Genomic DNA, 27,882 nt, shown 5'->3' on the forward strand with positions numbered 1-27,882 from the left:
TAGGTTGTAAGCTTGCAGGCTGTAAGCTGATTGACTGTAAGCCACCCTGAGAGCCTTTTAGATTGAGCAGCAGGATAAAAAATACTTAGAATAATAGAATCGTTGAATCATAGAATAGTAGAGTAGGAAGGGGCCTATAAAGCTATCGAGTCCAACCCCCTGCTCAATGCAGGAATCCACCTTACAGCATCCCTGACAGATGGTTGTCCAGCTGCCTCTTGAAGGCCTCTAGTGTGGGAGAGCCCACAACCTCCCTAGGTAACTGATTCCATTGTCGTACTGCTCTAACAGTCAGGAAGTTTTTCCTGATGTCCAGCCGGAATCTGGCTTCCTTTAACTTGAGCCCGTTATTCCGTGTCCTGCACTCTGGGTGGATCGAGAAGAGATCCTGGCCCTCCTCTGTGAGACAACCTTTCAAGGATTTGAAGAGTGCTATCTTGTCTCCCCTCAATCTTCTCTTCTCCAGGCTAAACATCATCATCATCATCATCATCATCATCATCATCATGACAATAACAACAATAATAATTTATTTATTTCTTACCCGCCTCTCCAATTGGATCGAAGTGGGGAACAAGAAGAAGCATGAAATATATAAAATACTGATTAAAAACATGGTATACACTGTTTAAAAGCATCCTAAAAGCATCCTAAAAACATACTAAAAATATCCAATCTCTCTTCATAGGGCTTTGTTTCCAGACCCCTGATCATCCTGGTTGCCCTTCTCTGAACACGCTCCAGCTTGTCTCCGTCCTTCTTGAATTGTGGAGCCCAAAACTGGACGCAATACTCTAGATGAGGCCTAAAAAGGGCCGAATAGAGAGGAACCAGGACCTCACCTGATTTGGAAGCTATACTTCTATTAATGCAGCCCAAAATAGCATTTGCCTTTCTTGCAGCCATATCGCACGGTTGGCTCATATTCAGCTTGTGATCTACAAAAATTCCAAGATCCTTCTCGCTTGAAGTATTGCTGAACCAAGTATCCTCCATCTTGTAACTGTCCATTTGTTTTGTTTTTCTTAGGTGTAGAACTTGGTATTTATCCCTATTAAATTTCATTCTGTTGTTTTCAGCCCAGCTGGCCAGACTGCACAGTCAGGTGGATAATAGGAGACCAGATCCATCAGAGGGGGTGTGGCTGCCCGCAGCTTATCCCTTGTGATTTGATTTAGGGATTTCATTGAAAGCCTGGAAAGAAGAAGAAGAAGAAGAAGAAGAAGAATGCCAGAATCAGAAAGGAGATTTCAGGTTTCAACCCTGGAATGCCAAAGTGGAACACTGGAGAAGAGAAGATGGAGGGGAGACATGATAGCACTCTTCAAATACTTAAAAGGTTGACACACAGAGGAGGGCCAGGATCTCTTCTCGATCCTTCCAGAGTGCAGGACATGGAATAATGGGCTCAAGTTACAGGAAGCCAGATTCCAGCTGGACATCAGGAAAAGCTTCCTGACTGTTAGAGCAGTACGACAATGGAATCAGTGACCTAGGGAGGTTGTGGGCACTCCCACACTAGAGGCCTTCAAAAGGCAGCTGGACAACCATCTGTCAGGGATGCTTTAGGGTGGATTCCTGCACTGCGCAGGGGGTTGGACTCGATGGCCTTGTAGGCCCCTTCCAACTCTGCTATTCTATGATTCTATGAACACAAACTGCGTGCAAATCTCTGCTTATCAGAGCTCTGCCAGGAGCTACTAGGGGTCATCATTCACTTTCTTCTAGGGAAAGAGGCCCACAGCTACCAACATGCAGCCGGTTGCTTCTCTGATGCGACTCGCTGGAGAAAGAGAGATGCCAGCGACAGCAGAGAAGAGAACCGCTCCCTCAGGCCTGAGGCTCTTCACAGGCTTCGCCACCATGCCTCTCCTTGACACAGTGCAATCCAGAACTGGAACTCCTCCACACTGAATTCCCTAGCAGTTCCTCACAGATCTGGGAATCTGATCAATATTTATTTATTCCATACTGCTCGATAGCCGAGGCTCTCCAGGCAGTGCACAATTAAAACAATAAAAATATAATAAATTTAAAATGTTAAAAGCTAAGAGTGCAATATAAAATCAGATAAATTACAGTCCAGGGAAAGCCTGTGGGAAGAGGTGCGTTTTTAGGAAGCGTTTAAAAGCGATCACATTTTCCGCCTCTTGAACCGCCCAAGGGAGCGTTTTCCAGAGGGAGGGTGCCGCCACAGAGAAGGCTCACCACCAAGGTTCTTCATGGCGACATTCCGTTCGTTTCGGAATGGCCAGCAGACCTCTGAAGATTGTAACTGTTTTCTGGGTGTATATAGGGGAAGGTGGTCAGTTCCCTAGGGAGGTTGTGGGCTCTCCCACACTAGAGGCCTTCAGGAGGAAGCTGGACAACCCTCTGTCAGGGATGCTTTAGGGTGGATCCCTGCATTGAGCAGGGGGTTGGACTCGATGGCCTTGTAGGCCCCTTCCAACTCTGCTATTCTATGATTCTATGATTCTACTAGGTATACTGGGGGCCATTTTGACAATGGTGCACTGGTGCTACAAGCCCTCAAAACCCTGTGCTTGCACTCCTGTGGGTTGTCACCACGCTAAGGAGCAAACGCAGGGTTTGCCTCTGAAGGAGCTGCCACCACTGTGCCTGTGCACCGCCATGCAACTGCGTGTCACTGCATGGGCACCGTAGTGAATCTGCGCCCCCCCCCCCCTTTTTTAAAAAACTTTTTTTAACCTTTACACACTTCTGCAGCGTGGGCGTCCTTCTGCCCATGCCAGAGAAGCATGGAGGCGTTCCAGGGGGCATTCAGCTCACTGGCCTGCCCCCTCCTCCCTGTCTGGCCAATGGCAACCAATCTGGGATCGCCATTGGCAGGGAGACGCCTCCGCTGCAAGTCCAGAGCAAGGCAACAGACAGAGATGCCCCGTCATAGCTTGCTCCACAGAAAAAAGTCAATATTCATCTCGGTTCCGGTCTGAGGAGGGAGGACACCTTGCTCCGAGCTCTCGGAACTACCAACAATTATTTTAGTATTCTTTTTTTTAACTCGACCGATTTTAGCTCTCTTTTTTCTTACAAGCCTTGAACATTTTATCTTGTATTTTAAAACCAAAGCAAAAAAAAAAAAAAAAAAACTGGCAGCCTCTCAGAAGGAGGAAGGCTGTGCGGTATTTTGACCTCCTCTGTTTCTATATAGCAGAGTTGTTGTTTTTAACTTTTTAACTTTTTTAATGTTTTACTTGCTGCTGTGGAGCCGTGGAATTTTAATCTTCTGTACCTGAAGCTGGGCTGAAGCTGGGCTGTTCTCTAACAAGTAAGGAGCGGCAAATAGAGGGTTCCCTGGCTGTTTTGACTCCCTTGGATATCTCTAGAGAAGCTCCCCCGCATACCAAACCTCTCAGGCTGCATCGAGGAGGTAGAAGAACCAAACAAGAATCAAAGAATTAAACATGAAATAAGAGAGACAGGAACTTGGAATTAAAAGAAGTAAGTCATCAAAGAACCAAAGAATTAAGAAATTAAGAAACAAAGAAGAAGGAAGGAAACGGATAAAAAGGCAGAAGCAAAACAAACAAACAAAACAAAATATTTGATTACCAGTAACTACGCTATACATAAATCCTTGTCGTAAGTGATCCCACTCTCTAGATGCTGATTCCCCCAGGTGTGTTTAATGGCAGGACGTCAAGTCCAATTAGGAACTAAGTATTGGGAGGTTCCGAAGCATTAAAGTTGTTAATCATCATCTAATCACTAACTCTTAAAGTTAGTGAACTGCCCTCACCTGCTTACAGGGAGACTGCTTTATCTGTTAGTAAACCAGCTTATCTGCAACTTGGACTGTTTCTTCCTGCTGCCCTTAGAGCTACCGCCATTCAGGCGTAACAAAAAGGAATCGCCGAAAATACATTGACCACCAGTTACTGGATATCACTCCTTGTGCCTCACTGGGCTCTTTCCAGCTCCCTGACTGTGTGCAACACGATAAGGAGCACAATGGTCCTCACCAGGGATGGATATAAACAACTAGGTCTGGTCCCAGTGACTGATGATGTGATCTCCTATACTAAAGCCCATAAACAATTAAAAATTACTAACTTCTTTGCCACCAACTCTGAGGAAAATCCCAATCCAACGCCTGAGACAAAGACTCCTGATTTGGAGGTCTTAGACTGGTCCCTGGGTCCTCAGAGTATAATGAGGGTTATGGAGTGGGAAAACCCAGAGGAACGTAGATGCAGTTTAGCCGCAGAACTTGCATCTGTGGGGGCTCCCCTTGCAGAGACTAGACCTACGTCTCACGCATCTGAAACTCCTCAAGGCAGTTCTACAAGTCCTGTCATACCAATCGGCCGGGATGCATTCTCGGACAAGAAACTCGATTCTTCATCTTCATATCGAAACACTCACTCTATCTCTTCTGAAAACAAAGACCTCCACGCAGTAGTCAATATGCTTAACAGCCAACATGAGCTGACCAAGAAACTGTTTCTGAATTGGGCTGACGATATATCTTTGATAAAGAAGTTTCTATCAGAATGCAAGGAGCTTCTGACTACTTTAACAGTCTTTGCGCTTGGCAGATCTAAAGAAGGAATCCAGGGCAAGTCAAGTGAAACTGAAATAAGGACTTCTGGAAAAAAATCGACACCAACCTCCAACGTCATATATGTCAGCGGGCTCTCTGCCAAAGATCATCCAAATAGGGAGGTTAATAAAAACACTCACGATATGAAGAGTGATGATGAAGCTGATGTTGATGAAAGTAAAGATAATAACAAAACAGTCAAGCTCAGCGGCAAACGTAAACTCAAAACTTCAAAGGTCCCAATTTGTAACACAAAGAAATCAAAAAATATAAAAACCCTTCCTAGTTCGAGAAGCATACCCAAAATGCAATTTGATAGATTATTTAAGCTATTGGAAGAAAACGAGAATGGAAGGGACAGGAACCCACAGGGAAGCCCCTCGAGATCATGCAAAAAAATTAAAAAAGCAAATAAGGACTCTGCTAATAGGGCCTGCCTGGAACAGAAACCAAATGCTCTTTGCCTTCAAACCCCTGTTTCCATCAAAGATGTGACCCAGGACCCCTGGTCAATCTCACATCTCCCAAAAAAGGTAATACCTATTACCTCAGCGGTATTGGAGTTCAATCCAAACTCGAACTATAACTTAGCTAACAAACCATGGCAGCTTCAGCTTCTGAAACAGAATCTAGTTTTTTCCAATTACCCGAAGCCCATTGTGCTTAGCACAATCGGAGCGTATAATACACCTTATACAGGTTATAACAGCTTGCACCTCACTACAGCTTAACTCAGACTCGGTCCTTAAAGTAGAATATATCTTTTATAACTACCACTCAGCTCGAGCCATTGTAACATTTGTGTCACCCAATATAGCTTCCAGAATCTACAAGGCTAAAGAAACATTCCAAAGGATTGGCATGAGGGTGAGCAGGCATTTTGAGGATGTATCCCCAGTTTTCTCTTTAAGAACCCATTGCTTCCCCAGACTTGCTAACAATGCTCCACCGGTAGGGGAACTGATTGATCTAAATATGTCTGATGATTATCCCCCTACTCTCTACCAATCATCCGAAATTAACCATAGTGTAGGCTTCTCAAATGACAATAACAAAATCGACTGCTTTAAGAAAATTACACCAGACAGTACCAACTCTGTCAACAAGGACCTCTCACCCGAAGAAATTCAGCTAATTGACAGCTATGACGCCCTACCGGTGCAAGAACAACATAAGATTTTACTGAGACTTTCCAACCTTAGAAAGCTCCTTATGCACAATAACCAACACAATACAAAGTGCCTAACGACAATCAGCCCAAAATCCCCTGACCGCTATTCTGTCGTGGAAGCAATTCCAGCAGAGGATCACTGTGATACGTATGAGGGTGCGCATCGAACATGCGATCTGCAGCAACCATATTCCAAGGGAGGCGTGGCTTTGAGCCCCAAGATTGTGATATCAAAATCCTGCAATCTACACCAAAACACAGCACTTGGCAGTGTGGGCAATAGGGAGCCCTTAGCTGATCCACACAGGTGTACTAAAAACGACCCTAAAAGTAAAATCTTAAGTTCAAATCACTTATCTTGGTCTAACTCGAAACAGCCAGAACCCCATGAAGGTGTTTCCTCAGATCCTATCAAATCATGCAAGCTAACCAGGGATCTACCCAGCCCCCAAGTAAACTTTTCCAACGGCTGTATCCTGGAAAACCTGGAAGGAATCCTGGACACAATCACCGAGCAAGATTGACAAGGAAAGGGGAAAATAACTCCTCCCCTAAAACTCCTCTCCTGGAATATCGCTGGGTGGAACTCTAAAAGTGGGAACCAAAGTTTTCTCGACTATCTGACAGACTTTGATATTGTCCTGCTACAAGAGACTTGGTGTTGCGAGCACATACATGTGAATGGATTTGTATCCTTTTGTCTTCCTGCACTTCCCAATAAAGGCAAGGGTAGAGCAAGCAAGGGGCTGAGTCTCCTGATTTCATCCTCCCTCGATGCCAAAACAACAGAGCTGCCTAGCTGTGACTCCTCTGTGCTGGCCCTGATCCTGGAACTGAGGGCCTTTAATTTGACCCTACTTTTATTTAATGTCTATTTTGCTCCAGCAACTTGCAAGGAGGAGGCAATGGCTTCCTGGCTTAAAGCCGATTGCTTCTATCTGGAAACGATAGCCAAATATCCGCACGCCTACCCCATCATTGCAGGAGATTTAAATGCAAGAACAGGAACTTACCTAGTGGACCCTGCCAACCGCGGTGATAGCTTGATTGCAAGCAAGGAGCAACTTAGAGCCAATGTACGTCATTCTAAGGACTCATTTGTAAACCCTGCTGGGCAATGTTTGCTCCAATTTGTCTCAAAAAACGCCCTGCTTATCTTGAACGGCTGCTGCACAGATGATAACTGGGGTGAATTCACATTCATCTCCTCCAGGGGGGCCAGTGTGGTCGACTACATTTTAGTCCATAAGGACCTGAAAACCCTGGGGTGTAACCTCCGAGTTGCGGAACGTTTTGACAGTGACCATCTGCCCCTAGAGCTTTCTCTCCATATTCCAGGGCCTATTAGGATGGAAGCGAAACATTTTCCACTCTCCAGCCCACCCTTTGCTGTGTGTGCTAAAAAGCTCAAATGGACAGACAAAACGGCACAGGCTTTTGATCGGCTAGTCCTCTCTCCCAGCTATAGGAACACTATCGCACAGATTTTAGTAGACGCGCCCCCTGAGTTGGGAATCTTAGCCTACGAGGAGCTAATGCAGGACTTGTACTCCTCCCTCCTAAACAACCTCAGCAACCCCAAATGCAAGAGAGCTCGTACTAATAAATGGTTTGATTGGGACTGTGTAAACCTTAAAAGAAAAATTCAGCTCACCTACCGCTCCTACCGTGAGAACAATGAACGCCAACTACCACGCACATACTATGAGTTAAAGAAAAAATACAAGAAGCTCCTGCAACACAAAAAAAGAGAGGCAGACAGGGAAACCTGGCAACTACTGATAGGGGCTTCCATTTCCAACAATTGTAAAACCTTTTGGCAGATAGTATCAGGTGCCCTAGGAAACAGCAATGGCAGCATGGAATGCCATATACCGGCTGAAATCTGGGAGAATCATCTCCATATCGCCTTTAATGACAGCCACATATCAAATTCTGATCCGAGACTGCCACCTGACTCCCCTAACTGGCCCAATGTCAATATCAGCACTGTAGAGGACTTAATACTACAGTTAAAGTCAGGTAAGGCTCCTGGACCAGATGGCATCCCTTCAGAGATGCTGAAAAGCAACATCAGCTGGTGGACTGCCCTGCTAGCACCTCTTTTCTCCTTAATAAATAAAACTGGGTTAATTCCCGCAACCTGGCTAAAAGCCATTGTCATTCCAATATATAAAAAAGGACCCAAAAATGACCCATCCAACTATCGACCCATTAGCCTCTTATCTGTAGTTGGTAAGGTCTATGCCAGTTTCTTGGCCTTGAAACTAAAAACATGGATCCTTGATAACAATATATTGGGAGAAGAACAGATTGGCTTTAAAGCAGGCTGCTCTACTCTTGACCATTGCCTGGTACTGGCTTACCTGGTTCATAAATATTCTACACCCAGTGGAGGCAAATTATTCACCGCTTTTATTGATCTCAAATCTGCCTTCGATTCAATATGCCGAGCCCATCTTTGGAGCAAACTGGAACAGCTTTCTATCGAAAGCAGGCTTCTGTTCCTGATTCAATCTCTGCATCATAAAACATCTGCCCAGGTTCGTTGCAGTAGAGAAGGACATCTCACAAATGAGATTGTCACCTCACTTGGTGTCAGACAAGGATGTGTTCTCGCCCCCATCTTGTTCAACCTTTATCTGGCAGACCTCCCTGTCTGGTTGGCTTCATTACCATCGCATGCACCCAAGATTGGTTCAACAAAAGTTTTTGTTCTTCTCTATGCTGACGATGCCGTTTTGATCTCCCAGACTCGACTGGGCCTCAAGAGACTACTAAATGGTTTTGCCAAATACTGCGAGAAAAACCTGCTGACAATTAACTATTCAAAAACCAAAGTGGTAGTTTTTGCCAGGAGGAAGGTAAGATTCCCCTGGTCCATGGGGGGAAACAGAATCAACCAAATTGACGCATATAAATACCTGGGCATATGGTTTCATGAAGCTCAAAACTGGAGGGCACATGGCAAACACACCAAGAGTAAAGCTGAACAAACTATTGGTGCGTTATCCCGATTCTTCTATGCGAAAGGTGGGAAATATCTACCGGCAGCCATCCAGGTTTACAAAGCTAAAATAGTGTCTCAGACTCTATTTGGAGCTCCAATATGGTTCCCACACTTCAAAAGTTCTCTTGAAGGAGTGCAACATCTCTACCTCAGGCTTATATTTGAAGTCCCTAGATGTGTTTCTGGTGCTGCCCTCAACTTGGAGGCTGGACTAAGTACACTTAAATGCCAAGCTTGGATATTCACCATACACTACTGGCTCCGCTGTCACCTAATGCTCACCCCCAACTCCTTGGTTACCAAAGTCCTGTTAGAACCCTCCGAATCTCACTGGTCTAGGGCAGTGGTGCAAAAAGTAACCTCAATAGGGCTATCCCCTTTTTTCCTGCTATCTCTGGACTTGGACAGCGCTAAACAGATCACCAAACAGAGACTACTGGATATAGACCACCAAGAGCTCCGGGGAACTGCCTGGGGACCATGTTCCCCCCAATCATTGGGTCTCCCAGTCCCTTCTTGCAAAGACGGAATGCCATACCTGGGTTGGTTAACCATTCCCAAATACAGGAAAGCATTCACCCTAGCAAGATTTAACGTCCTCCCCTCCAAGTTGCTGGAGGGCAGATATAAGAAAATTCCATCCAAAAACAGATACTGCCCATGTAATAACATCGAGGTGGAATCCATTTTGCATGTGCTCTTCCATTGCAATTTTTACCAACAGGCAAGAAAAGACCTATTATGTCCTATTATGCAACGTCTCCCTGGACGATCCCCTGAGTCACTCCTGATTAGTCTACTTCAGGGCTCCAGTAAATCTACCACTGAGCAGGTGGCCAAATTCCTGAATTTGGCCATCCGCACCAGATCGCTTATGGATGTTGATTGCGTTTAAATCCACAGATTAGCAATTTTATTATCTATATATCCCTCCCTTTTTCACTATGCTAGGCCCCAATAACCCAATTCTGTTCCCTTTTCAGAAACCAACAAATAACCATCTAGTATCTTTAGTGATTTTGTAACACTCCTTCTTTTTATCCCTACTCTGTATTGTTTTATATAATGGTGTATCTTCTTGTTTTATATTGGTCTGTTGACTGTAAATAAAGGAATACAATACACAGAAAAAAGTCAGGGCAAATCCCTGGCTTTTTTTTAATTTCCTGTACCTGTTGGCATTCTCTTCCCCTCCTTATTGTTTTACTATGATTTTATTAGATTGTAAGCCTATGCGGCAGAGTCTTGCTATTTACTGTTTTACTCTGTACAGCACCATGTACATTGATGGTGCTATATAAATAAATAATAATAATAATAATAATAATAATAATAATAATAATAATAATAATTTGGAGCTTCAGGGGAAAGCCTTGTGCTGGCTCTGCAATGGCCTAGCACCGCTGCGGAGCTACCCCGGGCCTGTCCCCTGGTATAGACAACCCCCTGGTCCCAAGTTGTTCAGGGCTAGTAATAGAGGTTGGTAGGATGCGGCTGCATTTGGCACCCTGCGTACAACTCTCTGGTGCCTCCATTTCAAAAAGGATCTCTGAAGAGCTGCAGGAGCAGATAAGCAAAATGCAGATCAGGGAATAGGGATTGAACCTGTGCTGGATGGGGTTCCCCCCCACCTTGAAGCCTCAGGCTTACAGCTGGGCTGTACTCCTGGACGTGGTTTTGAACCTAGATGATGCCCAGGTCCAGTGGTGGACAGGAGCGTGTTTGCATAGCTGAGGCCAGCGGCGCCCGTTCTTAGAGACGCTTGATCTGGCCACAGACACATCCCATTTGGGGCTACATTTGAAAACTGTTCAGAAACTTCAGCTGGTCATGCCGTTGGCCGGGGCCAGATACAGGGAGGGAGCACGTGGCTCTCATTTTACAGCAGCTTCACTGGCTACCGGTCTGTTTCCAAGCCCAATTCTGGCTATGACCCATAAAGCCTTCTACAGCCGCCTTAAGTGCCATTTTTCTTGATAAAAAGGTGGGGTACAAATCAAATGCCAAAGGAAGTGAGGCAGGTGGCTACTAGGAGAAGGGCCTTCTCTGCTGTGGCACCCCGGCTGTGGAACGAGCTCCCTAAGGAGGTTAACTTGGCACCTGTACATTATAAGCTTTTAGACGCCAGGTGAAGACCTTTTCATTCTCCCAACATTTTAACAGTCTATAAATACATTTTAACTTGGTGTTTTACATTTGTAATTTTGCATTGCTGCTGTTTTTATCTGGTTGAGCTTTTATATTGTATTTTATATTATGGTTTTATACTTTGAATGGTTTGAATTTTTGTGAACTGCCCAGAGAGCTCCGGCTATTGGGCGGTATAGAAATGTAATAAATAAATAATAAATAAAGGATTATTGTTAATTATAAATGACGGAGACTGAAAACTGGGGGAGAACTTGACACTTACGCCAGTCTCTGAAGTTTGCAGTTCCTCAGCACTGCGCAGAGTTGCCTGACGCCTTGATTTCCAAGGCTGTTAGCTCCCAGGCCCAGCTCCGTCAGGGTCTTGTGGGTTTTTACGACAGAGGCAAGATCCTTGCAGGCGCTGCCAGTGAGATCACAGTCGTGCAACCTGCAAAGATAGATGAGGTGAGTTGCAGCGCCTGAAAAACCAACTCATGTAATTGGGATTTCACTTTCAAAAATATTCATTTTCGTTAATAACAAAAGCCTTCTTCAATAGGTGCATCGACTACCGCTGGTAATTAGAGATGTAGAATTTCCAGACATTTTGAAGCAAAGGGAGGAAAAGCGTTTTTTTGGGGGGGGGGAAATGGAAATTTTGGGGGGAAATGAACAATAAGCAATACTAATTTTTAAAGCACTCTTTGCAGTTCTAAAGTCACTTTGTTGCTTTGTGACAGCCTTCCCCAACCTGACGCTCTTCGTATATTTTGGAGTTCAGCTCCTATTAGCCTCCGGCATGATGGCCACTGGTCAGGAATGTTGGCCACTGCAGTCCAAAACATCTGGAGGGCACCAGGTTGAGGAACGTTGCTTTAGGAATGTAAAGCAGCCTGTGGCTCAGTTCAGACAAGACATTAGTCAACGCAGTGTGAAAACTAATGGTTGTGTGTTTAGGAGGTACTCCCCACATAACATGTTCTATTTATTTATTTATTTATTTATTTATTTTTGTGAACCGCCCAGAGAGCTTTGGCTATTGGGCGGTATAAAAATGTAATAAATAAATAAATAAATAAAATAAATAAATAAATGTTCTAACTCCACCGTTGTGTGACTGTGGGCTACTGTGGAGTTGAGTAAATCCATAGCGACGTTTGATTGACAGTTCCTCCGCCCTCTCTCCTCCCCCAGTCCTCCCAATGGTATCCCATCAGTCATTGCTGCAAAGAAACAATCCCGGCGGCTCTCCTAGAGCGGAACTCACTCCTTTCGCTACTCTTCCCAGGGAACTCTGCAGCCAGTGGGAAAAGTCAACTCAACGCAATGGAAAACTCCACGGAGCTCTCCACACACCACGCCACACAATGGTTGTGCAGGAACTCTCCTCTGCACATCGTGGATATTCAGCGCGGAGTATTTCCCCCCCAAAAAACTCCATCATGGGGTGGAGTTTTCTTGCCAGACAACACATTTCTCAACGGTGTAAAAACTCCACCATGAAGTTCTAAAAACACCGTTGAGAAACGTGTTGTCTGAACTGAGCCTTTATGATCCTAATGTTATTTATTTATTTATTTATTACATTTCTATACCGCCCAATAGCCGGAGCTCTCTGGGCAGTTCACAAAAATTAAAACCATTCAAAGTATAAAACAACAGTATAAAACCATACTATAAAACACAATATAAAAGCTCAACCAGATAAAAACAGCAGCAACGCAAAATTACAAATTTAATGTATAACATGCTTTCCTAAAAAATACTAATGATATTTGAAAACTTTAAGTGAACTCAGTAAATTTGTACTTTTAAAATTTAATATATCGAACATGATTAATTTTATGAGCAAACCAAGTTAAACATAACATATTTTAGATTCCTAGTTGATGTCTGACTAGAGGAAACTTTAGTGAACCGCCCAGAGAGCTTCGGCTATTGGGCGGTATAAAAATGTAATAAATAAATAAATAAGTAGTCCCTGAAACGTCTGAATCATCCTAGAAGCAGAAAAACCCAGAACTAGAGACAGAGGAAGACAAGTCCAGAAACACAGGACTCTGTAGAACAGCCTTCCTCAACCTGGGGCGCTCCAGATGTGTTGGACTGCAACTCCTAGAATGCCCCAGCCTGGGGAATTCTGGGAGTTGTAGTCCAACACATCTGGAGCGCCCTAGGTTGAGGAAGGCTGCTATAGAACAAACCCAAACTGTCAAGGACATACATTTCCTTCCATATGATGATATGTACACTCTCCTCCCATGTTAAGAAACTGAGCATACCTTAGAGCATCCCAAAATATCTATCAGTGAAGGATACATTGGATCAATAATTTTTAATAAGAAATGGAAGAAATTACTATGCAGAGAATCTTACAGCAAAGATTAAAAAACATTTGCCACCTGGCTTATTTCGAGGCAGTTTACATCTGTAGTCTTTCTATAAAAGCCTTATTTCATATTTTTTAGAAATAGTTTTTGGGGGAGTGAAGGCTTGGTAGCAATAAACACCTTGTCTTAAATTCTAAAAATAAATATCTTTCATAATCCAATGGTGTTCAATTTTTCAGGAAAAAAACAAAATGATCCCCGAAAAAGGAAAGAAAAACAGCTCTGTGTGTGTCCCCCCCCCCGCCCAAATTATTCTGTTTTTTGGGTGTGTGTGTGTGTGTTTCTTTTCTTTTTCTTTTACAGTCCTTCACATCTCTACTGGGAATATGTTGTGTTGGTTAAGAGTGTGAACTGTAAACCAGGAATTCTGGGCATCTAATCTCACCTGTGCTGCAAACTCACAGAATGGCTTTTGGGAAGCCGCAATGATTCCTATTTGCAATCTGGGAATAATAATACGGACTTTGCTTACAAGGTGGTTGTAAGGATTACCGAGATAATGTACGTGAAGGATATTGCACACTAAGGATGATGATGGTACGGATTGTAGGCTTAAAACGGTGGTCACGTGGCGAGAACAGGAGAGGCATCCTGAAGTATGTTTTATACTGTATGTTTTTATCTGTACGCCACCCTGAGATCTTAGTGATATAGGGCAGGATATAAATATTTTAAATAATATGACCTGCACAAATTAAGCATGGGAGGCTTTGCCCATCTCTAATTTCATGCCAGGAAAAGATTCCCCTGTGAAGTCTCAGTGTCAGGCTGCTGTTAAAAGCACAAGAGCAAGGCCAGTGAACAAAAGCTGGCAACCCCTTGAAAAAGCTTGAACCCTCTGACCCATGGCTGTTGCTTTGATACGAGCCAGCCGCTGGGTGGCACCAGGTCCTTTGCCAGCAGTACTGGCAAAGCAGAACTTCGACCTTCTGGGGAGACTTTGAGAGCCAACATAGAATCATAGAATAGTAGAGTTGGAAGGGGCCTACAAGGCCATCGAGTCCAACCCCCTGCTCAATACAGGAATTCACCCTAAAGCATCCCTGACAGAGGGTTGTCCAGCTGCCTCTTGAAGGCCTCTAGTGTGGGAGAGCCCACCACCTCCCTAGGGAACTGATTCCATTGTCCTACTGCTCTAACAGTCAGGAAGTTTTTCCTGATGTCCAGCTGGAATCTGGCTTCCTTTAACTTGAGCCCGTTATTCTGTGTCCTGCACTCTGGGAGGATCGAGAAGAGATCCTGGCCCTCCTCTGTGCGACAACCTTTTAAGTATTTGAAGAGGGCTCTCATGTCTCCCCTCAATCTCCTCTGTATTGCTGAGTCCTCTTCTATTGCTGGCTTCCTCCTGCTGCCAATGTCCAGTTCCACCCAGCAGGCCAGGAGCCTCCTTTGTCCTTCGGTAGCACCAGGAACAAGAGAGGATGAAGGCACTCACGTGAGTCTTTGCAGCCTAGATTGTGGGTGGCTCAGCCCCGCGCACAACTTCCTGGCTCCCGCATCGCCCAGGGGGTTCTCGCTCAGGTCCAGTTCGGTGAGGCACTGATTAGATGCCAGGAACTGCGAAAGGGGCTCACATGCAGCGGCTGTGAGATTGCAGCGATGCAGCCTGTGGGAGACGAAGAGGAGCTCAGGAGAGATGCTGCAACTTTCTGAAAGAAACTGCTCTCGGGCTGATATTTCACTGCTTGCGGTTGGGAAACGCTCTTCCTTTTTTATTACCAAAGTGCTCAGAGAATGAACTTGAGGAGAAGGGTGAGGGTGGGGGACACTCCCCCCTAAAGGCATATGGAGGAATTAGAGCAGATATTGATCTCCATGTCTTTGTGATATAGGGCGGGTTGCAAATGTTTTAATAAATAAATAAATGGCCAGCTACCTGCCCCAGAGAAGTTTGCAAACAGCCACATGATGGCGAGATCCACATTAAAAGGAGATGGGGCTTTATCTCACTATGTGGCTCCTTGTGAACTTCTACAGCATTTGGTCGTGAGAAGCTTCTTGTCTCTGAGAGTGGATGTTGCATTTTTGGTTATATAGGTTTGGAAACACAGTGGTGTCCTTGGGCAAGTTTCTCTCTCTCTCTCTCTCTCTCTCCGTTCCCCATTCCCCATCTACCTAGGGAGGTTGTGGGCTCTCCCACACCCGAGGCCTTCAAGAGGCAGCTGGACAAGCATCTGTCAGGGATGCTTTAGGGTGGATTCCTGCATTGAGCAGGGGGTTGGACTCGATGGCCTTGTAGGCCCTTTCCAGCTCTGCTATTCTATGATTCTATGATCTATGGAGATAATAATACCAACCTAACCTTCTGGAGATGGTTGTAAGGATTATTGGAACAATACATGTGACGTACCTTGAGCACGTAATAAATACTACTGCATCTGTGGCTAGATCCGTCTTCCATGCATTTATCTAATGTTTTAAAAATACTTTTTTTTAATAACAGCTGTTACAACATTGTTTGGCTTTGGATTCTACAGAACTTTATTATGCTCAAGAAGAGCTTTTTTCTTGAGGCACAGGTGAACTCAGTGGCAAGGAGCACCTTTTATCAGCTTAGGCTGATATACCAACTACGCCCTTATCTGGATGGAGATAGCGTAGCTACAGTTATCCATGCTCGGATAACCTCTCGTTTGGATTACTGCAACGCGTTATACGTGGGGCTGCCTTTGAATACGGTCTGGAAACTTTAGCTGGTACAAAACAGGGCAGCACGCTTACTAACAGGGACTGGCTGGCGAGATCACATCACGCCAGTCCTTTTCCAGCTTCATTGGCTGCCAGTCCAGGTCTGGGCCAGATTCAAAGTGCTGGTATTGACATTCAAAGCCCTAAACGGCTTGGGGCCAGGCTATCTGAAGGAACGCCTCCTCCCATATGTACCTGCCTGGACCCTAAGGTCATCCTCAGGGGTCCTTCTCCGTGAGCCCCTGCCAAAGGAAGTGAGGCAGGTGACTACCAGGAGGAGGGCCTTCTCTGCTGTGGCACCCCGGCTGTGGAATGAGCTCCCTAAGGAGGTTCGCCTGGCACCTACACTATATTCTGCAGAGGCCACCAGTGAGGGAGGAAGCAGCAGCCAGGCATCTCTCCACCGTGCCTGGGTCCAGCTCCAGCTGAGAGCCCCCTCTCTCCTGCTACCAACTGTCTCTGCAGAGGCCACCATGAGGGAGGAAGCAGCAGCCAGGCATCTCTCCACCGTGCCTGGGTCCAGCTCCAGCTGAGAGCCCCCTCCCTCCTGCTACCAACTGTCTCTGCAGAGGCCACCAGTGAGGGAGGAAGCAGCAGCCAGGCATCTCTCCACAGCAGACCACTAACAACTCCATATCTAATTTCAGAATCTGAAGCCACTCTAGATTTTGAATACCAAGTTCATTTTGGGGGATGGGGAAGAGTGAAGCACTTACCGGAGACTCAGTAGCTTACAGCGTGGATCAATAAGACCAGCACATAAGAGGCTTACGCCAAAATCTTCCAGTGGATTTTCACCCAGGTCCAAACTGGTCAGACTCTGATTGCTCACAATGGCAGCGAAATCTTTGCATGCGGCAGCTGTGAGCCCGCAATGGTTCAGCCTGGGGGGGAAATGGTATATAGCACAAGGATTATGCCAAAGTGGTATTCTGCGTCCATCCATGTACTTCCTGACATCTTCCTGCATCCAAATGGCAGATGTGGTTCAATGTAAGCAAGTGTAAGGTGATGCACGTTGGGGCAAAAAAACCCAACTTCAAGTATATCCTAATGGGATCTGAGCTGGCGGTGATCGAACAAGAATGAGATTTTGGGATTGTGGTGGACAGTTCGATGAAAATGTCCACCCAGTGTGCGGCCACTGTAAAGAAGGCAAACTCCATGTTAGGCATTATAAGAAAAGGAGTTGGGAATAAAATGGCCAGTATCATACTGCCCTTTTACAAATTTATGGTGCGACCACACTTAAAATACTGTGTACAGTTCTGGTCACCACACCTAAAAAAGGAAATTATAGAGCTGGAAAAAGTGCAGAAAAGGGCAACTGAAATGATTCAGGGGCTGGAGCATCTCCCCTATGAAGGAAGCTTACATCAACTGGGACTGTTTAGCTTGGAAAAAAGGAGGCTTAGGGGAGACATGATAGAGGTGTACAAAAGTATGCCTAGTATGGAGAATGTGCATAGGAAGACATTTTTCTCCGTCTCTCAAAATACTAAAACCCAGGGTCATTCCATGAAGCTGGTTGGTGGGACAAATAAGAGGAAATACTTCTTCACACAGAGCATAGTTAAATTGTGGAACACACTACCACAAGATGTAGTGCTGGCCACCCATTTAGATGACTTTAAAAGGGGGTTGGATAAATTCCTGGAGGCAAAGGCTATCAATGGCTACTAGCCCTGATGGTTGTGTTGTACGCTGCTCTGAGATCTTAATGATATAGGGTGGGATATAAGTGTTTTAAATAAACTTTAAATAATAATAAATTGTGTGCTATCTCCAGTATTCGAAGCAATAAGCCTGTGTGCGCCAGTTACTGGGGAATATGGGCGGGACGGTGCTGTTGCACCATGTCCTGCTTGTTCATCCCTGGCGGATGGCCGCTTGGCCACTGTGTGAACAGAGTTCTGGACTAGATGGACCCTTGGTCTGATCCAGCCTCAGGGCTCTTCTTATGTTCACCCATAGGTATATGCAGCTTTGGTAAAAATGGCTCATTGTTTTTACTACTGGCACAATCGTAAACAACTCCAGTGAGAACGAAAAATGGGAGATATCTAGAAAAGTCAACATGGTTGCACAAAAAGTTTAGTGAGGAGCTGAAAAGGGAAAAAAGGACACGTAGAAGAAATTGGATGACAGATACACCCAAGTAGGCCAGACTGGTAGGAGCAGTGTCAGGAAAGTTGAAGCTCAGAATGAGCTGAGGCTGGCGAAAGATGCTAAGAGCAACAAAAATAACCTTTTCAAGTATGTTTGAAGTTAGAGAAAAGAAACAGTTGGCCTGCTGCTTGGTAAGGAAGGGAAAATGTTAGCGGGTGACAAGGAGAAGGCAAAGCTGAAAGGTAAACACAGATAGTGCACCTTAGCAGCAGCAATGCTACAAAGATCCTTTCAGGGACTTTAAGATGTACTTACTGAATCTCTGAAGACTTCAGAAGTCCTGGAAAGAGCTGGGTAACCCCTGTAGGCCCCAGCTCATAACCAGAGAGTTGTAGTGAGCAGAGAGTGTCAGCTGATGATAGGCAAAATGAGAGCGCTGCAAAATCTAGCTTGGTAAAGAGCTGGTCTTGGAGGTCCAGGTTGCGGACATGTGCCATGACGCTCTTTGCAAATGCAGGGTCCTCCATCTCGTAGAGGCAATGACACAATTCCAGCAGTTGCTCCCCTTTCCTGAAGGAATGGCACTTGGCTTCCTCCTTCACCCACCTCAACAACTCTTGACAGAGCCTTGTTCGGGACAGTTTTAGGCCCCACGTTTCTTGCAGAACGCTCAACCTCTTCGTATTGGAGAGGCCAAAGAGGAAATGCACGAACATGAAGTAGGTGCCGCTGTATTCTTTCTTATTTCCAAGTACCTCGGCCAGGTCTTTGAAAGACCTTTCTGTGTCCGTATCTGTGTCCAGAAGGTAGAACAAGGCAGCAAAGAACTCCTGGAAACTTAAGTGGATGAACCTGTACGTGGTTGTTATGTGGGTATCTGGATGGAGAACGTTCTTACTTGAAGAAAGGTTTTCCAAGCCTGAACAGCCCAAACCATGGTCTTTCAGCACTTCTTTGTCAAAGGCCATTGTCTTCTGGAGCATCCCATCCTTGGCTAAGGAGCAAAGTCCTTCCAGATCACTCCACCTGGAGTGACACTCCAAGAAACTAAGGAGGAGCCGCATGTGAATTTCTGTGACCGTTGCAGTCTCTGGGATATCTTTAAGGCACTCCCTTTGGGGTTTCTGCCTGAAGATGGTGCAGATAACCCAACACACAACGGGGAGGAAGCACATACTGAAAACAGTTGCATTGCTTCTGACAAGTTCAAAGGCTTGAGTGGCTTCTTCCTTGTCCTCAAAGAAGTGGTGGAAATACTCCTTCCTCTGAGCTGGGCGAAATCCCAGGACCTCCACAAACTGAGGCAACCTCAGGCACTGCAGGAGTGGCCCCAGAGCCAAAGGCCTTGTAGCCACAATGAGGTGGCACCTGGCAAGGAGGTTTTTCCGAAGCAGACCCATCACCAGGCTTGCGGCAGCCTGCTTTTTATGTGGGTCACTGCTTGGCACGTCACTCGGAAGACCACCGTGCTCCAGTTCGCCAAAACCATCCACCAGAAAGAGGACGCTGTCTTGGTTCAAGAAGATGTCCTCTGTCAGGGGAGTTCCTGGAGGGCAGCAGTTGAGTATCAGGTCGTCCACACTCATGGGCTTGCTGCTGTAGTTCACCACTCTACAAGAAATGTAAAAAACATATTCAAACTTCGCCGGCCAGAATTTTCCAGATGCCCAGTCCAGCATCAACTTCCTCATGGCCGTGGTCTTCCCCACCCCAGCAGGTCCAAGTAGCACAACGGTTCTGGAGCTTTTCCCCTCAGCATCAGGATCAAAGAGATTCTCCACGCCAACTTCTAGGCAGTCTCCTGGATGAGTCTCCTCCTTCCGGTGCCTTCTTTCCACGGCCACGAGCTCGTGGGTTCTCTCCTGAGGACACAGTTTCCTGCTGAGAAGCAACTCGGTGTATCTTTGGTGGAGACTCACCATCAGGGCAGGATCAGAGCCCAATTCAGGGATATTCCAGAACGTGTCCTGGATGTATCGTTTATATTTTTTCTTCCAGTCTATATAAACACGTAAAAAGAGCACCGTCAGGAGGGACCATACCTAACCCTCGGCATTTCTATTTAAAAGAGTCTAATTAAATCTAGTTACCTCAGAAATGGTGTAAGTTTCCAGTAGGCCTATCCAGTGGAATTTTAGGATGCCTTTAGTATGTGTTTTTTTAGGAAGTTTTAACAATGTATACTATGTTTTTAATCAGTTTTTTTAAATGTATTTTATACTTACTGTTGTTCCCTGCATCGATCAGGATGGAGAGGCGGGTAAAAAATAAATTATTATTATTATTATTATTATTATTATTATTATTATTATTATTATTATTATTATGAAACTGAACGCTGCTGCCTGCACATATATGGAGCACGGATGGTGTTCTGTACAGCACCATGTACATTGATGGTGCTATATAAATAAATAATAAATAATAATGAGGCTTGCAAAACATGCAACCCATCTGCAAGGCGCATGCCACCCACCACCCACATCAACCAATGCAGCTGCTTTATACTGGGCCTCTCCACCCCAGCATTGTCTATGTCAAGCATCTCCAATCTGGTGCCCTCCAGAAGTTTGGGACTACAAATTACCATGCTTTGGATCACAAGTTCTGCACACTTGCAAGCCTGTACTAGAATCTTGAACTTAAAACATTTGTTGGATCTGCGGGACTCAGGTGAATCTTTCCACGCATGCCACTGTCTGCACACAAGGATGCTATTGACAGGTGCAAGATCAAAGCGGCAACAGAAGTTAGCGATTCCAAGCTACTTTATCCTGGAAGGGTTGGCTCTTAGAATCATAGAAGAGTAGAGTTGGAAGGGGCCTCTAAGGCCATTGAGTCCAACCCCCTGCCCCATTCAACGCAGCAATCCACCTTAAAGTATCCCTGACAGATGGTTGTCCAGCTGCCTCTTGAAGGCCTACTAGTGTAGGAGAACCTATGACCTCCCTAGGTAACTGGTTTCATTGTCGTACTGCTCTAACAGTCAGGACGTTTTTCCTGATGTCCAGCTGGAATCTGGCTTCCTTTAACTTGAGCCCGTTATTCCGTGTCCTGCACTCCAGGAGGATCGAGAAGAGATCCTGGCCTTCCTCTGTGTGACAACCTTTCAAATCTTTGAAGAGTGCTCTCATGTCTCCCCTCAATCTTCTCTTCTCCAGGCTAAACATGCCCAGTTCTTTCAATCTCTCCTCAGAGGGCTTTGTCTTTATTTAGGGCTCTATTAAACACGCACACTACGTTTTGAACACTAACTTTTGCCATAACCCACAATACCTGTAAAGGAAGCGGGGGTGGGTGGGGCTGTTTCCAGAGCAATTTTTAAAATCACACGGAGGTTAAAGCAACACTTGGTGTCACGTGAGCCCAGATTCAGCCACAAAGCATAGAAGTAGAATTGAAAATCCTGTTTGTTTCGGTGTGGTGGCTTTACAAGAGAAAGTGTGTTAATACAATATATCTCTATCTTGTTTAATCTTTCACCTAGTTCCAAGTACTTCCCTTCACTCCTAGTCTATTCCGGATTTCTTCAGTCCAGCTCATTTCTTAAAGGAACCTCTCAAAGTTCCCAGTAGATTCAAAGAATCAAAGGCTTGGAAGGAAGGTACTGAAAGATGGCAGAATCATCCTTTTGTTCCCAAAGCAGTACACTTTGCACAAACCCTGTCAAAGCATGGTTGTGGGGAACCCAGAATGATTGGGAGTCATGGAGCGTGTTCAGAGGAGGGCAACCAGGATGAACAGGGGGGTCTGGAAACAAAGCCCTTTGAAGAGAGACTGAAAGGACTGGGCATGTTTAGCCTGGAGAAGAGAAGATGGAGGGGAGACATGAGAGCACTCTTCAAATACTTGAAAGGTTGTCACACAGAGGAGGGCCAGGATCTCTTCTCGATCCTCCCAGAGTGCAGGACACGGAATAACAGGCTCAAGTTAAAGGAAGCCAGATTCCGGCTGGACATCAGGAAAAACTTCTTGACTGTTAGAGCAGTACGACAATGGAACCAGTTACCTAGGGAGGTTGTGGGCTCTCCCACACTAGAGGCTTTCAAGAGGCAGCTGGACAACCCTCTGTCAGCGATGCTTTAGGGTGGATTCCTGCATTGAGCAGGGGGTTGGACTCGATGGCCTTGTAGGCCCCTTCCAACTCTGCTATTCTATGATTCTATGAAATGCTTTTAAAGGCAGTTTGCAAAACATTGTTTCAGGTACCCTTTACTCCCTCCAAAGGCATTCTAATAACAATGTAAGGCAATAAAGGAGTAAGCAATTGCAATTCTCGCTTGCTGTAGACACGTACAACTCCCAATGCCCGCTCCTCCTCCTGAAAGGAGTGGTGAAAGGTCATAAACACACGTTTAAAGAAACGGCACTGTATATACACAGTTCATTTCTATTAGCAAACAGGTCTAGGGAACTCAGGCAGGTCAGCTGAGCCGAACGCAGCAGAGGAGATTGTATCTGTAGGTTTATTATGGGTGCCGCCTTCAAGATACAGATTAAAAATGCTGGCAGAAAAGTGACAGAGGTAGGTGAGTGGTGGTTAAGACGTCACAGAGAAAGTCCAAGCTGGGCAGTTCATTCAGAAAACGGGAGGCTGAGATGGTTCTGAGTCCAAACTGGAAAAGGTGAAAGTGTTTGGGTGGAGGATGCTCAAAGCACACAAGCTGGTTTAAGATCCAGGTTGTCCATGGTAGAGTGCACGCCAGGGCCAGGATGCGTTTAGGGACGTGTCTCCTAGTGTTGCTCTGAAAGAGACAGAGATTTGGAGTATCTATACATTAAGGGAAATTGTATTGTTTACCTGGGGTTTTGTGCTTCCTTGTTCTTTGGTGTGATTGTTTGGGGCTGCATTACACAAGAGGAGAGGGGAGACAAGGGTTTTGAATTGAATACTGCCCCTTCATTCAGTTGCATTAAGACAGTGCCATCTAGTGGTGAAAGTTCCTGCTGTTTCTCAGGTATTACCACTTTTCAAGTGTTTCTTTTCATCCCGGGATTTCCAGAGGATTCCACAGGAGATGTCCTGGTTGTTCACGACGTCATGAAATCGACCCAAAACCTTCCATGAGTGCCCACCACGAGCGTGCAAGAAATCGCTCGCTAAGAGGATCCTGGAGCGGATTTACTGCCCCACTGACATCATTGGGGGACTTCTTTTTTATTTAAAAACAGCCACTTGTGAGGAACCATCCTAAGCATGTTTACTCAGAATTAGGTATCTGTGTTTTATGGAACTTACTCTACATGATAGCCTCTGTGATAAGAATGTTTAGGAATGCACCCTAAGAAGGCAATCCTAGGGAACTCAGAAGGGTGCCTAGGACCGCATCCTAAAAGGGGGATTTAAAGGGAAAAGGTGCCAATGGAGGCTTCCTTACCAGCACAAACAGCAGCTTCTGTTTTGAAAATCTTGCCATACATTCACAGATTGGAAAGAGAGAGGAGGGAAACAGCAGCAGCTTTAGGGAGGGTTGTAACATTATGTACACCCATAATAACCGGTTCTGGATGGGATTGTACTCACCCTGAAGGAAGAGGTTCGTAGCTTGGGGGTTCTTTTAGATCCATCATTGTCACTTGAGGCTCAGGTGACCTCAGTGGCACGAGTGCCTTCTACAAACTCCGGTTGGTGGCCCAGCTATGCCCCTATCTGGACAGGGATAACCTGGCTTCAGTTGTCCGTGCTCTGGTAACCTCCAAGTTAGATTACTGCAATGCGCTCTACGTAGGGCTGCCTTTGAAGACGGTTCGGAAGCTGCAGCTCATGCAAAATGCAGCAGCCAGATTGATTTCGGGAACCAGAAGGTTTGACCACATAACACCTGCTCTGGTCCGCTTGCACTGGCTGCCTGTATGTTTCCGAGCCCAATTCAAAGTGCTGGTTTTGACCTATAAAGCCTTACACGGCTTGGGACCACAATACCGGACGGAACGCCTCTCCCGACGTGAATATACCCGGTCACTACGTTCAACATCTAAGGTCCTCCTCCGGGTGCCTACTCCGAGAGAGGCTCGGAGTGTGGCAACGAGGGACAGGGCCTTTTCGGTGGTGGCCCCCAGACTATGGAACAATCTCCCTGACGAGGCTCTTAAATAATATGTGACATATTATGGTTGTAACATATATCTTTCTGGCACCAGGTTAAGACTTTCCTCTTCGCCCAGGCATATGGTGGCACAGGGATAAACAAGCAGGACATGGTGCAACAGCACCCTCCCACCCATGTTCCCCAGCAACTGGTGCACCCAGGCTTACTGCCTCGAATACTGGAGATAGCACACAACCATCAGGGCTAGTAGCCATTGATAGCCTTCGCCTCCGGGAATTGATCCAAGCCCCTTTTAAAGCCATCCAAACGGGTGGCCATCACTACATCTTGTGGTGGTGAGTTCCATAATTTAACTATGCGCTGTGTGAAGAAGTACATCCTTTTATTTCTCCTGGATCTCCCACAAATCAGCTTCATGGATTCTAGTATTTTGAGAGAGGGAGAAAAATGTCTCTCTACCCACATTCTCTATACCATGCAATATTTTGTACACCTCCATCATGTCTCTCCTCAGCCTCCTTTTTTCCAAGCTAAACAATCCCAGTTGATGTAACATCCCATCATAGGGGAGATGTTCCAGCCCCTGGATCATTTTGCTCATTGAATGCCATGTTTCTTACCCACCCAAGGGCCTCTACTTCTCTTGCACGGCTTCGTCCATTTTCTCTCGCTGCCCTTTATGCCTGAAATTCTCTTCCAGAGCATTTGCGGAACACGAGTTCAATGACTGTTTTTAAAGCTCAGTTGAAAACTTTTTTTTCTACAACTTTTAGAACTTGACTTTGTTCTTACTTTCACACCGTTAGTTTTATTGTCCCCTGTACCTATTTGGTGCGTTCTCTTACCTCTCTTATTGTTTTATTACTGCAGCATCTCATTTGGATTACTGCAATGCGTGATACATGGGGCTGCCTTTGAAAACGGTCTGGAAATTTCAGCTGGTACAAAACAGGGCAGCCCGTTTACTAACAGGGACCGGCCGGTGAGATCACATTACGCCAGTCCTTTTACAACTTCATTGGTTGCCAGTCCAGCTCCGGGCCCAATTCAAAGTGCTGGTATTGACACTCAAAGCCCTAAACGGTTTGGGGCCAGGTTATTTGAAGGAACGCCTCCTCCCATATGTACCTGCCCGGACCTTAAGATCATCTACAGGGGCCCTTCTCCGTGAGCCCCTGCCAAAGGAAGTGAGGCAGGTGGCTACTAGGAGGAGGGCTTCTTCCGCTGTGGCACCCCGGTTGTGGAATGAGCTCCCCAGAGAGGTCCGCCTGGCGCCTACACTGTACTCCTTTCGTCACCAGCTGAAGACCTTTTTATTCACTCAGTATTTTAACACTTAATTTTAACTTAAATTTAAATTTTACTGTTCTGACTCTGTATTTTAAACTTATATCAATTTTGCTGCTTGGTTTTATCCTGGTTGTGCTTTTTATACTGTATTTTGTATTTGTGTTTTTAAACTGTTGTTTTATTATGGTTCTAATTTTTGTAAACCTCCCAGAGAGCTTCGGCTATTGGGCGGTATAAAAATGTAACAAATAAATAAATAAATAAATAAATAAAATTTTATTAGAATGTAAGCCTATGTGGCCGGGTGTTGCTGTTTTATTCTTTTACTATGTACAGCACCATGTACATTGATGGTGCAATAATAATAATAATAATAATAATAATAATAATAATAATAATAATAGTTTGGTCCCTTAGATCTGAAAGGTGTGGTACTAGGTAATGCAATAAACCACTCTGCCTCTGCGGCCTTCATAGTTTCTCTTTAGCCCTGCGTCATTGTGCCGTGTTCCAAAGGTACGAAGGCTGCCGTGACAATGAACAGACCAGCCTTCCCCCGGCTGGTGCCAACAGATCTGTTAGACTACAACTTCCAGTATCCCCCAAGCCAGTATTATTTGAGAGAAATACACTAGGCTAGGCTGGTATGTTGACAAACATGTCCTCATTAATGCATTTGCTTGTAAAACACGTGGGGATATTATTATTATTTTGGCCTGTTTTATTTATTTATTTGCAATATGGGGGATATCGGGAGGAAGGGAAAGGGTTGATGTAGGCACAAGGGCCGGTCAACATGCTTGCACTGACATGTGTCAGTAACGGGGCAGAGCTAGTAGAACGAAGCAAGAGGAAGACGAGGGAGGCAAGCCAACGATAGAACAAGTAAAGGTGGCCAGCGAAGTCAGAGAATGTCCCCTGGCATCCAGCTCTTTTGCTTCTTCTGGCATGACAGCCAGAAAAATGAGAGATGAGGCTTTCTATGCAGGGATGGGAAGGCAACATCTGTTGAAGGCAACACAATTACAAGATGGGGGATACTTGGCTCAGCAATACTACAAACGAGAAGGATCTTGGAATTGTTGTAGATCACAAGCTGAATATGAGCCAACACTGCGATAGGGCTGCAAGAAGGGCAAATGCTATTTTGGGCTGCATTAATAGAAGTATAGCTTCCAAATCACATGAGGTACTGGTTCCTCTCTATTCGGCCCTGGTTAGGCCTCATCTAGAGTATTGCGTCCAGTTCTGGGCTCCACAATTCAAGGAGGACGCAGACAAGCTGGAGCATGTTCAGAGGAGGGCAACCAGGATGATCAGGGGTCTGGAAACAAAGTCCTATGAAGAGAGACTGAAAGAACTGGGCATGTTTAGCCTGGAGAAGAGAAGATTGAGGAGAGACATGAGAGCACTCTTCAAATCCTTAAAAGGTTGTCATACAGAGGAGGACCAGGATCTCTTCCCAATCCTCCCAGAGTGCAGGACACAGAATAAGGGGCTCAAGTTACAGGAAGTCAGAGTCCAGCTGGACATCAGGAAAAACTTCCTGACTGTTAGAGCAATACGACAATGGAATCAGTTACCTAGGGAGGTTGTGGGCTCTCCCACACTAGAGGCCTTCAAGAGGCAGCTGGACAAGCATCTGTCAGGGATGCTTTAGGGTGGATTCCTGCATTGAGCAGGGGGTTGGACTAGATGGCCTAGTAGGCCCCTTCCAACTCTGTTATTCTATTATTCTATGAATTTCTGACTGCCTTGCAACCATTAGGGGCACAGGAAAACTCAAGACATAGGAACATAGGAAGTGGCCTTATACTGAGTCAGACCCTTGGTCCATCAAGCCCAGTATTGTCGACGCTGACTGGCAGAAGCGGCTCTCCAAGGTTTCGGGAAGGAGTGCTTCCTGCCCTCCCTGGAGATGCTGAGGATCGAACCCAGGACCTTCTGCATGCAAGGGCAGATACTCCGCCACTGAACTACAGTGTCCGCCCGTCCGCGCCCCCTGGCAACTTTACAAACAAAAGAGCACAGATTACCGTTATATTTCCAATTCTGGAGTCTGGTAGCAGAATTCCGCACGTTGATGGAATTGAGGACCTGGACGGCCACTTCCTGAGCCCCCTCCTCGCCGTAGGCCTTAAGCAGCAGCTGCACGGTGTCCACCCGGTCAGCGTTCGCCAGCTTCTCCTGGGCGATGGTCTCCCTCCCTTCCATATGGAGGAAGCACAGCTTGTACTTGAACCTCTTGAAATTCTCCCCACGGAGGTCCTCCAGGGCAAAAAGCAAAGCATCTTGAATGGATTCCCCTGAATCTGCCATTTCGCGTGAGAAGTGCCTGCGGCAGGAAGAGAGAGGCGCGGGGGCCGCTATCTCACTGCAAGCCAAGCCAAGCCCGCCTCCCTCTTCAAGTGAATCCTCACTACAGTTAACTTCACAGGCTAATAATCAACCCGCTGAAACAACACGCCTCTCATGAAAAC

At 45.7% G+C, this 27,882-nt stretch overlaps 1 protein-coding gene across 2 annotated transcripts; it reads right to left on the reverse strand.

Annotated features, from left to right (window-relative positions):
* Positions 1–998: 998 nt before the first annotated feature.
* Positions 999–27,787, reverse strand: LOC134400066 (NACHT, LRR and PYD domains-containing protein 12-like). Of its 2 annotated transcripts, XM_063128301.1 has the most exons (6): positions 27,439–27,787; positions 18,378–20,061; positions 16,670–16,837; positions 14,701–14,871; positions 11,159–11,323; positions 999–1,194 (listed from the first exon to the last, which is right to left on the reverse strand). In XM_063128301.1, exons 1-6 carry the CDS (start codon positions 27,719–27,721, stop codon positions 1,062–1,064), a joined length of 2,604 nt encoding a protein of 867 aa, XP_062984371.1. In that variant the 5' UTR covers positions 27,722–27,787; the 3' UTR covers positions 999–1,061. The 2 variants fall into 2 exon arrangements, with proteins under 2 accessions (XP_062984371.1, XP_062984372.1); XM_063128302.1 differs by lacking the exon at positions 11,159–11,323.
* Positions 27,788–27,882: the final 95 nt, after the last annotated feature.

Source organism: Elgaria multicarinata, chromosome 6, assembly GCF_023053635.1.
Source record: "Elgaria multicarinata webbii isolate HBS135686 ecotype San Diego chromosome 6, rElgMul1.1.pri, whole genome shotgun sequence".
Lineage (NCBI taxonomy): Eukaryota > Metazoa > Chordata > Lepidosauria > Squamata > Anguidae > Elgaria > Elgaria multicarinata.

Coding starts and splice junctions, on each gene's coding strand:
- LOC134400066 (XM_063128301.1), bottom strand. CDS start 27,721: ATGGCAGATTCAGGGGAATCCATTCAAGATGCTTTGCTTTTTGCCCTG. Junction 11,324..14,700: donor TCTAGGCTGCAAAGACTCAC/GTGAGTGCCTTC, acceptor CTATCTTTGCAG/GTTGCACGACTGTGATCTCA. Junction 1,195..11,158: donor TGCAAACTTCAGAGACTGGC/GTAAGTGTCAAG, acceptor TCTTCTTTCCAG/GCTTTCAATGAAATCCCTAA.